The following is a 14,311-nucleotide window of genomic DNA, read 5'->3' as shown; positions in this document are numbered from 1 at the left end:
TCTCTTCTAGGAATTTTATGGTGTCATGTCTTACATTTGTCTTTAAGCCATTTTTGAGTTTATTTTTGAGTATGGTGTGAGGGAGTGTTCTAACTTCATTGATATACATACAGCTGTCCAGCTTTCCCAACACCACTTGCTGAAGAGTCTGTCTTTTCTACGTTATGTATTCTTGCTTCCTTTGTTGAAGATTAATTGGCCGTAGGTGTGTGGGTTTAATTCTGGGCTCTCTATTCTGTTCCATTGATCCATATGTCTGTTTTTGTGCCAATACGATGCTCTTTTGATTACTGTAGCTTTGTGGTATTGTCTGGAGTCTGGGAGGGTTATGCCTCCAGCTTTGTTCTTTTTCCTCAGGATTGCTTTGGCAATTCTGGGTCTTTGGTGGTTCCATGTAAATTTTAGGATTGTTCTCGTTCTGTAAAACAATGTCATGGTAATTTGATAGGGATTGCATTAAATCTGTAGATTGCTTTGGGTAGTAAGGCCATTTTAATAATATTCTTCCAATCTAAGAGCATGGGATGTATTTCCATTTCTTTGAATAATCTTCAGTTTCCTTTATCAGTGTTTTATAGTTCTCAGCATATGTCTTTCACCTCCTTGGTCAGGTTTATTCCTAGGTATTTGGTTTTTTTTTTTTTTTTTTTTTTTGGACACAGTTTTAAGAGGGGTTTTTAAAAACTTTCTCTTTCTGATATTTCATTGTTCTCCAAGTATTACCATTAGCCTAAGTCACAACCACTACTATTTCTATGGGGAAAACAGAGACAAAAATCTCCTCTCATATTTGGCCTACTAAGAGATGAAAAAATTGACACCTAGCACAAGAAAATCTGCATGGCAATTTTTAATTAAATATGTTTTATTTAATAATGGAGAGAGAAAGTTTATGAATCAAATCATTAAGGTTTTTTTCTGTTGATGTAAAAAAGAATATAAGAATTCATGTTCTCCTTTATTTGGGGAGAAATATCTAAGTGGGAAACTGCATGTAGAATTTTAATATGTGCTGACAGGGACATCAGCTCAGTGCTTTGTGACCACCTAGAGGGGTGGGATAGGGAGGGTGGGAGGGAGACGCAAGAGGGAGGAGAAATGGTGATATATGTATTTGTATAGCTGATTCACTTTGTTATAAAGCAGACACTAACACACCATTGAAAAGCAATTATACTCCAATAAAGATGTTAAAAAAAGAAATGTGCTGAAATACAAAGTATTTTAAAGAACTTCTGTAACAAGATGGCAGATAGTAAGATTTATTTTAATTTTTCAATCTGCAAAAAAAAAACCCAAAAACAAAAAACCAAACTATACTCATATATATATACACACACACACACACACACATACATATATATATATATATATATATATATAGTGTCAACATTTTCAGAGCACTTACATTAGGAAACATTGTGTTTCTCCTCAACCATATGACAATACTGTATATGCCACAGTAAAATTTACAAAACAATCACATCAGCAATCACACAAACGTCATGATTTTCATGTCAAAACACAAGAAAAAATAGACATCTTCCCGGCACTTTGTTTGCAGCCCCACAGAGAGGTTCCCACAAATGCTGTTAGAAACTTCAGCTTTTAAAACCTAACAGTGGCTATTTGAGAAGTCATATCCTTTCCAGATCAAACTTAATGAGAATTTTGCCCTTTTAAAATAGCAACCAATGGTTTATTAACGGGTACGGTGAAATTTACCCACCAAAAGATGTGTAAAAAATTGCATGAAAGTAAAAATAAATAAAGCTGTTGTAAATCAGCCTTGTTTACACTATAGTTCAGAACAGAACACTAACACATAAAACCGTCATTAAAGTTTTATAAAGTAATTATTTATATTCAAATTACAGCTATTCAACAAATCTAATGAAAACAAACTGATTTGGTAAAGGTTCAGACGTTCACACTCCAGCAGTGTCAGTTCACAAGGACGCGCTCCAGCTGCGATGGGCGGTAGTGATGACATATCGCTGTGCTGACATAAGGCACTAGGTCTCAATATGCCACTCACTCGCCTTATGTCATGTTACCTGTTAGATACCAGTGAATTCTTTAAAATGGAAAATAGCAGAAATTCAGGACACAGTGCACTTTAATGACATACAGCATTTGAAATCTTTCAGACAACGGTCTGAAAACAGTCTTTTAATGCAAGCTCGCACCTTCAAACACAAAATCTTTCTTTTTTATGCTTAGTTTCAACATCACTGGAAAAAACACCCATCACTAAACCCTGATACACATTCTCAGCCATTGGACTCTGTTCTATCGCGGTCAGTGTTCATGAGGCAAAGCGTGACCCAGCATCTTTGTTCAAGTTCTCCTGCGAGGGCTCCTCCACTCACGGTCGTCATTCGGTTTCTGTCTCCTTCTGCTTGGCACCTATCAGGAGATGGGAAACGAAAGTTTCAAAGCAATATAAAAATACGTTGCAGCTGTGCATGTCCTATGTGAACGCAGTGGTGGTTCTCTGCCTGGTGGCACCTCCCCGCACCTGCAGAGCCTTAGGAGACGTGGGGAATGAGCAGGGCAGCGCCAGGCTCCCCACCCCCACCTACCATCGCTGCAGCACGCTTTGAATCCATTTTGCATATCTTAATTCTGGCACTCTTTTTTTTTTTTTTTAATATTTTGGGGATAGATTTTACTTTTTTTAAAAAAATTTTTATTTATTTATATTTGGCTGTATTGGGTCTTCATTTCTGTGCGAGGGCTTTCTCTAGTTGTGGCGAGCGGGGGCCACTCTTCATCGCGGTGCGCGGGCCTCTCACTGTCGCGGCCTCTCTTGTTGCGGAGCACAGGCTCCAGACGTGCGGGCTCAGTAGTTGTGGCTCACGGGTCTAGTTGCTCCGCGGCATGTGGGATCTTCCCAGACCAGGGCTCGAACCTGTGTCCTCTGCATTAGCAGGCAGATTCTCAACCACTGCGCCACCAGGGAAGCCCTTTTTTTTTTTCTTCTGGCCATGCCACGAGGCTTGAGGGATCTTAGTTCCCCCACCAGAGATTGAACTTGGGCCACGGCCTTGAAAGCACGTAAGTCCTAACCACTGGACCATCAGGGAATTCCCTGTGTGTCATAATTCTAAATATGCAAGGTTTAATTTGGAAAAGAAGAGGGTTCTGCTGCTAAAAGTTTTTAAAAGACATATGCATTTAAGTTTTAGTGAAGGTGCAAATTATTTCTGTTGTGCATACTTATAAAAATGTAAAAGCATTAAACATGCTTACAGTAACTGCACATAAAACCTACTCTCACCTTGCCAGGATATTTTGAAATGGGTTGGGAGGGGGGAGCTGCCATTTTTTTCATTACAGCAGATTCCGTATTTTCTCATCAGACACTAGAAGACACTCGACTTTGAAAGAGATCAACAATCTATAAAAAATAAGGGGCTAAAAAAATTGTAGCTACTGCCATCAGGCTGTTTACTCACTAGCTGCACATGTGGGTACTCAGGTTTGTTTGGACAGTCTGAATTAAGTTGGACAATGAACTACTGCTAAAAACTTTTTAAAAAAGAGAAGATGTTACTATATCGAATCAGTATCCTTAATGGGGAATTGTGTCCAGTATCTGGTGAAAAGAATAACCACTGGTACCTTTTATTCACATAATAGGGGATTCTTTCAAAAAGCATCTCTTACTGATTATTCCATAAACATGCACCCAGCAGTGCTGGTCCAGGGTATGGGGCTTGTCCCGGGTATGGGGTCTGACGGTGCACAGCCTTCACGCACGGCTGTGCTTTCAATCAGAGGATCTCTGGAGGGCCACTAGGCCTGTGTCAGGCTGCTCATCCTATAGCTGAAGGGAGGGACAGAGGCTGCACAGGTGAGCAGCAAGCTGGCCCACACTCACACAGCTCCGAGGGGACAGCGGGGCTGGGCTGCCCAGGCTGGACCTCTAGTCCGATGCTTACACCACACGGTCACCCGAGTATGCTAGTGTCTGACCTGACAGAGGCGCTCCCTCTGTTCACTGGTAATCCAGTTATTAGGAATACAGGGCATTTTCCTAAATGAACAGCGTTATACACACCGTACTACAAAGAATTCTAATTCGACTATCCCTGTCTTTACAATATTTATTTCTGTGGTAACATACATTCCAAATCCAGCTGTGGAACAGGTTTCCTCCTTGCATTTTCATTAATGCTGACTTGCATTAATAATTTAGAATTTTTGAAATATCAAATCTGGATGGAAGTTTAAATTCACCCAGACGAACATTCTCATTCTTACGGTTTGTGACGCCAAGGCACAGAGAGGATGAAGAACTGCTTACTCTGAATTGGTGATGCACAAAGAATCTTGGCCACGGGGACGGAAACGAGTTGACATTTGGCCTGACTCAGCCCGGCAAGCTGTGTGCCTTGGCCCAGGGCCCGCCGACTAGAAAAGGGGTGTCTTTTTCTGAAGGTGCCGAGTTACGTGCCTGTGGGGATGAACCTGTCTGGAGGTGAGCCCTCTTCCTAACACGCACAGAGGAGCTGCACAGCTGACCCCTGAACAACACTGGGGCGCTACCCACAACTCATCCTTTGTATCCACAATTGCCCTCCGTATCCGCAGTTCGGCGTCTGTGGATTCAACCAACCATGGACTGCGTAGCACTGCAGTATCTACTATTGAAAAAAATTCACGTATAAGTGGACCCATGTTGTTCAAGGGTCAACTGTATATAAATGCAGTCACACTCTCTGCATTGGTCCTGCCTCCTTGCTCTGTTTCATATGTGGGGTTCATCCACCGTCCGATACAGCTATGTGTGTTCACCATCAATGCATTCCACTAATGAACAGAATGCAGTCTGTCCGTTCTTCTGCTCAAAGATATTTGGGTTATTTCCAGTTTGAGGTTATTACAAGTAATGCTATGAACAGTCTCACATCTTTTAGTCCTTTTCTCATTTCATGACTACGGAGATTATCATGAGCCATAAAAAAAAAAAAAAAGAAATCCTGCCATTTTTGACAACATGGATGGATCTTTCACTTATTTCTGAGCGAAATAAATCAAGACAGAGAAATACCATATGGTTTCATTCATATGTGTAATCTAAAAAAACCCAAGCCAGAACTGATGAACAAACAAAGACAGCAGAAGAACATGGAGAACACCGCAGTGGTTACCAGAAGGGAAGGGGGTGGGGGTGGGGGTGGGTGCAGGGGGTGAGAGGCTCAGCTGTATGGTGGTGGATGATAGCAGGACTTGGGGAGTGATCACTCTGTAGTGTGCACACAGGTTGAACTCGAACGCTGTACTAAAACTTAAGTAATGATTAAAAAGAGGTTACCACGAGTTTCAGGTTCTCACATATCCGAAATTTGAAAATGACTGCAGCAAGCCCCGTCTCTCGAGTTTCTGACTCAGCAGACGTGGGCTGGGCCCCACCTGTGCGTTTCTAACAACGTCCAGGTGCTGCTGCTTCTCTACGGCCTGCTGGGAGTCACTGCTCCCCCGGAATCACGCCCCTGCCGCTCTCACTTAATCAGCGCAATCTGTTTCTCGCTGGTGATGGGGATTCTTTTCGGGTGGGTATCTTCAGGCTATAGGCCAACTGTAAAAACTAGTCTTAGCCAGTTTGATTGATTTCTGAACTAAAGAAAAATCAATACCCTAGTAAAGGCACATTTTAATGTTTAACTTCTAAGAGTTCAAAGGGCACATGGTTTAGTCTCCCGTCTTGGCCTTGATCTGTGAGGCCTGAGGCTGGGTTGTCTGTACTTCGTGTGGGTGGGGAGGGGATGTGGAAGGCTGGTGGTTTTAGGACCCCTTCAGCCATTAAACGATTAAACTGTGTGACACAGGAGAAACACCGAAGGCCCCTCCCTCCCCCTGCCTCACGGGCTCCCCGACTGTGACCTGAGGGTTTGCTTAGAGTTAATCTGGCAGAAGATGAGTTTAGTCACCAATGTTTGGCAGTTAATGTAATTTCCATACACTATTAATGGAAAAAAGTTTGTGTAGGTCATTTGTTTTATATACTCACTACTAGTAAGCTTTTTTTTTTTTTTTGAAGGGTAGATGGTTTCAATACTTAGATCCCAAAGAATTTCCCTCCTGATTTCCAGTTAGTAGTCCTAAACATAAAGCAACACTGAGGAGATCTTCACTTTTTAATGGGCAAGGTTATGACGATCATGGCAATGAATCCTTGATTACTTAAGCACTTCTGGGTGTCGACAGGATGCTCTTAAGGCAGAATACTTTCTATAAACTTTTCTCTCAAGTAGAATAGGAGAACTTCAAAACCACAAAGAAAATGAAAATGGTTTACAAAGTACTGCACAGAAAGCTGCGGCTGGCAGGTGGGCGAGGGAGGGCTTGCTGCCCGGCATCCCCGCCCCGGCCCCGCCTGGGGTCCCTGTGCACTTACAGTAAAGGTCAGACACTGGCATTTGTACCTGCAGGGGTGAGTATCAGGGCTTGCAGAATATCCGACAGGGAAATAATACCCACGATACTGTCTGTTTCGTTTACTACCACCAGCCGATGGACCTGCAAACAAGAGGAAAGGAGGCCACGTGTGAAAGTTGAAATAAGTAAAGGCTTAAAATGGACGTTAGAAAAAGTCTTTCGTGTGCTATACAATGAACAGATCCCACAAATGAGAGAAAGGAACAGTGCACAGAGCCATGCAATGGTCTTGGCTCTGTTAAAATGCAATGCTGATTTGCTTGACTACTTTTAAGAAAAATTAGCCAGAGATGTCCTGCTGAGTTTTCTATTTTCAAAATATTAATATATGAAAGATACAACTCGAAACATGAAGAAGTATCACAGTAGCTGCTTCATGTGGCTTCTAATCTCTTAAACGGTTTTTAATTTTTAAAAGTTGTATCTCGGTTTCTATTAACTATCACATAAGTGGTTTTACCTGGGAGAGAAGTCCGAATAAGCAGTGAAACTAAATAAAAGGTCACTGCTCTTAGATTATATTTTCTCTTTTCTCTATGAAGTTCATATATTAAGAGTAACAGTCAGAGGATGATCAACTGTAATAAAGTGAAATAAATTACATTCACGTCTCGTTTTCTACTTGAAAGTCTTTTATAAGTGAGTGGACCGTGTTCTGAGGTATTCCTATAACAAAGCATCATTAAAACAGGAAAGGAGGGAGAGAGAGCACCAGGCTTCTCTGATTTAAAAGCTTTAGAATTTAGGCTTGAGGCAACCACATGCCAGTCGGTTACCCTGGAGATCCTCTTCTCCTCACTGAACAGTTAAGACCCGCTGCTACAGAATGGGTGGCACAGGAGGGAGATGGGAGGAGCCGGGAAATCATTTTTATAGTTTGTCTCTAATGATACTGTGCCGGTGATGCTTTTGACATCATAGCGTGCTTTTCGGTTAAAAGAGAAATCACTTTGTCATCTTTCTCACGCTAATCAACATAAATTTCTTTTAAAAGCTTCTCTAGAAAAACTTATGTTCTTCAATAACCCTGTGATATAACACAATTATCTATTAACTTTAATCGTAAGTTGATTTACATCTAGGTCCAGAGAATGCTTTATATTTCTATACTAGACACATTTTGTTGTTAACATTTAATAATGATAAATAACTATCTTTTGAACTACTAAAGGTCAAGGGGAAACCATTTCACTTAGAATTAGTTCTGCCAGACAGAAATGACCACCAAAAATATTATCATCTGTTGCTGAGTCTAAACTTATGTTTCTTTTCTAAAAGCTAGTGTGATATTTGTCATATAAATAAACCAAATCATCGCTGATACTGTATACCCTTCTCTTAACAAAATTATGTTGAAGCTGGGAATTCCCTGGCGGTCCAGTGGTTAGGACTCTGTGCTTTCACGGCTGAGAGCCCTGGTTCAGTCCCTGGTTGGGGAACTAAGATCCCACAAGCTGCTCAGTGCAGCCAAAAATATACTGTATATATAAAAAAAGTATATTTTATATATATATATGAAATATGTGCATATATATATGTGTATGTGTGTGTGTGTATATATATATACACACACACACCCATATATATATATATATATATACATGTTGAAGCTAAAAACTGGTCTTTGTCCAACAAGGAGTCATATGGTGAAAAAAATTATCTTAATGACGAAAAAAGTCAAGGTGGGTAACTTGAGAAAACTTTAATTACACCTGTATTTCCCTCAATGACCTATTTTCATATTCAAGTTTGTGCTGCTCACCAGATGAACTTCCAGGACAAGCCAATCACTTTCTTCTCCTACCTGCAGTAGCACGTGCTCAAACAGGGGTCCTGGGAACACGGAGGCGTGCTGGCGTTCTCCACAGAGACAGCCGTGTTAATACTGCGGGGCGAGTCTTTCTAGTCTCTTTTCTATGCACGTGCACATTTGTTAACACGAGGCATCACACTATATATAGTAACTGGCCCTTCTCTTAGCAATATATTGTTTTTCCATATCAACAGTATTCTCCTTTAACATGATTTTTAATTGTTATAAAGGATTCCATCAGATGGATGTGGTCCATTGTCCTTAAAATTAGGGAGGAATGTCTTACCTATTTCTGCTTACGATCTTCAAAAGGCATATAAAAAAGAACAATAAAAAGCTTAGATGTATTCCTAAGTCAATTAGAACCCTCTGGAAAACTAGTAATGGATGTTAAATTCAAGTAGAAAAAGACTTTGTGTTGAGACTAGTGAAACGGTAAAGGCCATGGCAGCTGCAGTTTGAGGAGTCAGCTCTGCTGAGGACGGAGCAGGGTGGGACCCTCCAAAACACGTGACAGGAGCAGGGCAGGTGGACTTGGGCAACGTTGGCTCCCGAAGACGGGCTCTGTGCTCTGTGCTCTGACCCAACACACCACTTCACAGGTAACTTTCAGAAAGCAGGCTAAGGTCGCCTGCAATTACCCTAAAAATAACCAGGTACTTTTTCTCAGGGACTGTATTCTTGCTTTTAAATAAAAATCAAAGCAGACTTATTATGAATTGATTTTGCCTAATAGGGGTTAGAAGGAACACAGTTGCATCCTTCAGTCCTAAGGAGTGATGAAGAGGGTAACAACATTCCTATCCCTAACAAGAAAGGAAAGAAATTATTTTGGGAATGGGTATACTGAATTAGATGCACTATAAAATGATCTTGCTTATCTTTTATTCAGAGTGTTATGCAAAGTATACTAAAAAATTTTACAGGCAGTAAAATACAGGGGGCACAAGTGCTCACGGTCAGGAGATGAACAGACCATTTAACTTAAAAAAAAAGATCAGAATACATTTTATTGACTTACTTGTTAAAACCATATAATTACACATTTTTAGCTTTAAATTCATCAATACTCTAAGGAAACTTAAAGCTCTTGGGACTTCTGTTTTCTCAAGTATGTTTTAAAACCATGGAAGTATCCTTATTTGATTCAGCTATGATGTCAGGACTTATAAATTCAATTCAATTCGGTGAACATTCACAGATGACCTACTATGTGCCAAGAAACGTGCTAGGTTCTGGAGCAGGGAGACTGGGTCACCGGACTGGCCTGGAAGGCTGCCTCGCGGGCTGGTCCTGTGACTCAGAATTCCTGGGGCACCCTTTCCTAGTTAGTGCTCGTGGCAGACGGGGAGGTGGGGGGACCCGGGTGCAGCCACTTCACCTCGGCTCTCACTATTCTGTCCACGATGGTCTCCAGTACTTCCAGCTTACTGCACTTCACTACGCCTTCGAAATACTGTGACCGGTGCTGCAGGGCCTGGGTCACTGTGATGTCTAGGTTGTTGTATGTTTTTTCAGCAGCAAGGTTCTATAATAAAGTAACAGTGGGTTATATCCTTCATTTCAATTCACATTAATGACCAAAAAGTTAGTTCAAAGCAGCCTGATCTTTAAAAACATTAATGTTTATCATAACTTAGTACCACTGTACCAGCTTATGACATGCCATCAGTACTGTTATTTCATCATCTTATCAATTTAAAGCTTATAAGGTGTACCTTTATTATGAAGCAATGGTTAAATTCTGACTGTATGTCCTACAGAAGATTCCCCTATTCTTACCCTATAGGGTTCTTTTTTTTTTTTTTTTTTAATTGAAGTATAGTTGATTTACAATGTAGTGTTAGTTGCTGGTGTACAGCAAAGTGACTTATTTATATATATATATATATATTTTATTATAGGTTATTATAAGATATTGAATATAGTTCCCTGTGCTATACAGTAGGGCCTTGTTGTTTATTTTATATACAATAGTTTGTATCTGTTAGTCCTAAACTCCTAATTTATCCCCCTACTCTTACCCTACATTCCCTGAATGAATAGTCTTTTGAGAGGTGGACCAACACCTGCAAAGGGTGAGAAGTCCCCAGGGCTAGGGAACAAGGTTTTTGCTAGAAAGGCTTTGCGGGGGCCCATCGGGATCAAGTAATCACGGAGGAAGCCCTGTAGATCTGAATGGCTTCTCAAGGTTCTGATTAACCTTACAGGGTCCCACCCAACCAAATTCCAATAAGCCTATTTTTTGGTGTCGGTTATGTTAAACAGAGTAAGATGAAACAAAAGGGTCTGAGACAGCTACAAAAGAATACTTAATGCTATGGTCAATATTAAGGCAAAAAAAACGGTATGCAGGTTTGGGGCTATCAAAGTTTCAGTTCCCTTTCTTAGAAATAATGTAAAACTCTAAGGAAATGAATTTAAATGAATGGGGGGAAAGTATCGAGTGGAAGGATGTAAGACCAAAATCAATCTAGTAAATTTAAACCAGGGATTAAAAAACAGAACTTCACATAATGCTATTAAATACATTTGCTGTCCTCTTTAGAACAGTTGTTCCCAATCAGCAGGTAGTGGGATATGGGTGACCAGGGATCCACGTGCGCACTAAGCACATGCCTGTTGGCAGAATGAATCAATGTCTCTGGTATAGAAACATGACCATTTAACATATACACATGCTGTAGTAATGGATAAGTGACTCATGTACTGAAAAAACAAAGAATTATAAAATGCTACTAATATGGAAAGGTACAGTCTCCCAGGACTGAACCAGGAAAAGTCAGAAAATATGAACAGACCAATCACAAGCACTGAAATTGAAACTGTAACTAAAAAACCACAAACAAACGGAAGTCCAGGACCTGATGGCTTCACAGGTGAATTCTATCAAACATTTAGAAAAGAGCTAACACCTATCCTTCGGAAACTGTTCCAAAAAATTGCAGAGGAAGGAACACTCCCAAACTCATTCTGTGAGGCCACCATCACCCTAATACCAAAACCAGACAAAGATACCACTAAAAAAGAAAATTACCGGCCAATATCACTGATGAACATAGAAGCAAAAATCCTCAGCAAAATACTAGCAATTTGAATCCAACAATACATTAAAAGGATCATACACCATGATCAAGGATTTCTCAGTATCCGCAAATCAATCAGTGTGATACACCATATCAACAAATTGAAGAATAAAAACCTATGATCATCTCAATAGACGCAGAAAAAGCTTTTGACAAAATTCAACACTGATTTATGATAAAAACTCTCCAGAAAGTGGGCACAGAGGGAACCTACCTCAACATAATAAAGGCCATATATGACAAACCCACAGCAAACATCATTCTCAATGGTGAAAAACTGAAAGCATTTCCTCTAAGATCAGGAACAAGACAAGGATGCCCACTCTCACCACTTTTATTCAACACAGTTTTGGAAGTCCTAGCTATGGCAGAGAAGAAAAAGAAAAGGAATCCAAATTGGAAAAGAAACTGTCACTGTTTGCAGATGACATGATAGTATACACAGAAAATTCTAAAGATGCTACCAGAAAACTATAGAGCTCATCAATGAATTTGGTAAAGTTGCAGGCTACAAAATAAATACACAGACATCTGCTGCATTTCTATACACTAACAATGAAAGATCAGAAAAAGAAATTCAAGAAACAATCCCATTTACCACTGCATCAAAAAGAATAAAATACCTAGGAATAAACCTACCTAAGGAGACAAAAGACCTGTACTCCAAAAACTATAAGATGCTGATGAAAGAAACAGAAGAAGACACAAACAGATGGAAAGATATGCCATGTTCTTGGAATGGAATAAATATTGTCAAAATGACTATACTATCCAAGGCAGTCTACAGATTCAGTGCAATCCCTATCAAATTACCAATGGAATTTTTCACAGAACTAGAACAAAAAAATCTTAAAATTTGTATGGAGACACAAAAGATCCCAAATAGCCAAAGCAATCTTGAGAAAGAAAAATGGAGCTGGAGAAATCAGGCTCCCTGACTTCAGACTATAGTACAAAGCTGTAGTCATCAAAACAGTATGGTAGTGGCACAAAAAGAGAACTGTAGATCAATGGAACAGGATAGAAAGCCCAGAAATGAACCCACGCACCTATGGTTAATTAACCTACGACAAAAGGAGGCAACAAGGGAGGCAAGACTATACAGTGGTGGAAAGGCAGTCTCTTCAACAAATGGTGCTGGGAAAACTGGACAGCTACATGTAAAAAAAAGAAATTAGATCATTCTTTAACACCATAAACAAAAATAAGCTCAAAATGGATTAAAAACCTAAATGTGAGACCAGACACTATAAAACTCTTAGAGGAAAACATAGGCAGAACACTCTCTGCCATAAATCGCAGCAATATCTTTTCCCATCCATCTCCCAGAATAATGGAAATAAAAATAAACAAATGGGACCTAATTAAACTCAAAAGCTTTTACACAGCAAAGGAAACCATAAAATGAAAAGACAACCCACAGATTGGAAGAAAATATTTTCAAATGATGAGACTGACAAGGGATTAGTCTCCAAAATTTACGAACAGCTCATGTGGCTTAATATCAAAACAACCCAATCAAAAAATGGGCATAAGACCCAAATAGACATTTTTCCAAGGAAGACATACAGATGGCAAAGAGGCACATGAAAAGATGGTCAACATCGCTAATGATTAGAGAAATGCAAATCAAAACTACAATGAGGTATCACCTCACACCAGTCAGAATGGCCATCATCAAAAAATCCACAAACAGTAAATGCTGGAGAGGGTGTGGAGAGAAGGGAACCCTCCTACACTGTTGGTGGGAATGTAAATTGGTGCAGCCACTATGGAGGACAGTATGGAGGGTCCTTAAAAAACTAAAAATAGAGCTACCATACAACCCTGCAATCCCACTCCTGGGCATATATCTGGAGAAAAACATGGTCCAAAAGGATACATGCACCCCAATGTTCACTGCAGCACTGTTTACAATAGCCAAGACATGGAAGTAACCTAAATGTCCATCGACAGAGGAATGGATAAAGAAGATGTGGTACATACATACAATGGAATATTTCTCAGCCATAAAAAAGAAAGAAATAATGCCATTGCAGCAACATGGATGGACCTAGAGATTGTCATGCTGAGTGAAGTAAGTCAGACAAAGAGAAATATCAGATGATATCGCTTATATGGGGAATCTAAAAAGAAATGATACAAATGAATGTACTTACAAAACAGAAACGGACTCACAGACTTAGAGAATGAACTTATGGTTACGGGGGTGGGGGGGAAGGTGGAGGGAAGGAATAGTCAGGGATTTTGGGATGGACAAGTACACACTGTTATATTTGAAAAGGATAACCAACAAGGACCTACTGTATAGCAGAGGGAACTCTGCTCAATGTTATGTGGCAGCCTGGATGGGAGGGGAGTCTGGGGGAGAATGGATACATGTGTATGTATGGCCGAGTCACTTTGCTGTGCATCTGAAGCTGTCACAACATTGTTAATCGGCTATATTCCAATACAAAATAAAAAGTTAAAAAAAATAAAATGCTACTAATATGTTATTCACTGCTAAACCAATGAATATTAAAAGTACAATTACTGTTGGGGAGTCTATGGTCCTCATCCTCAAAGAAGCTAGGAATTATTAAAATAGGAAAAATCACAAGAAACAGACTAATGAATATGCTTTAAATGCATTCTAGATGACAGGTTTAACAAAATTAAAAATACTTACAATTACATCAAATTTGGAATAAATATCTACAACTTTTCCTAAAAATAAAAATGTATGTTAGAATAATGTCTTAGAAACAAAAAACAGCACTTAATATCAATCTTAACTAGATATTTACTAAGAATTAAATATTGCTAAACAAAATAAACTTGTCTATTTTAAAAGGGACATGAAATCATATCTTAATGGAAAATGTGAAAATAAGCCAGTATAAAATTCTTATTCTCCTGAGTACTCCTTGGGCTAAGTTTTCATTTCCCCACTTATCTGATATGCCAGGTCATTTAACAATAG

At 39.6% G+C, this 14,311-nt stretch overlaps 1 protein-coding gene across 13 annotated transcripts in view; it reads right to left on the bottom strand.

Annotated features, from left to right (window-relative positions):
* Positions 1 to 1,837: 1,837 nt before the first annotated feature.
* The window catches only part of PRKAG2 (protein kinase AMP-activated non-catalytic subunit gamma 2), a 284,819-nt gene continuing 272,345 nt past the window's right edge, over positions 1,838 to 14,311 (bottom strand). For all 13 annotated transcript variants that reach the window (XM_007165414.3, XM_007165415.3, XM_007165417.3 and 10 more), the window contains 4 exons: positions 14,018 to 14,055; positions 9,642 to 9,788; positions 6,435 to 6,528; positions 1,838 to 2,409 (listed from right to left, as the gene is read on the bottom strand). In XM_007165414.3, coding sequence (XP_007165476.1) covers positions 2,378 to 2,409; positions 6,435 to 6,528; positions 9,642 to 9,788; positions 14,018 to 14,055 — 311 coding nt within the window. In that variant the 3' untranslated portion in view covers positions 1,838 to 2,377. The remainder of the gene's footprint in view (positions 2,410 to 6,434; positions 6,529 to 9,641; positions 9,789 to 14,017; positions 14,056 to 14,311) is intronic.

This window comes from Balaenoptera acutorostrata, chromosome 7 (genome assembly GCF_949987535.1).
Source record: "Balaenoptera acutorostrata chromosome 7, mBalAcu1.1, whole genome shotgun sequence".
In the NCBI taxonomy this organism is placed as follows: domain Eukaryota; kingdom Metazoa; phylum Chordata; class Mammalia; order Artiodactyla; family Balaenopteridae; genus Balaenoptera; species Balaenoptera acutorostrata.
Note: the sequence above shows the minus strand (reverse complement) of the source record. Positions and strands in the feature narration are given on the sequence as shown.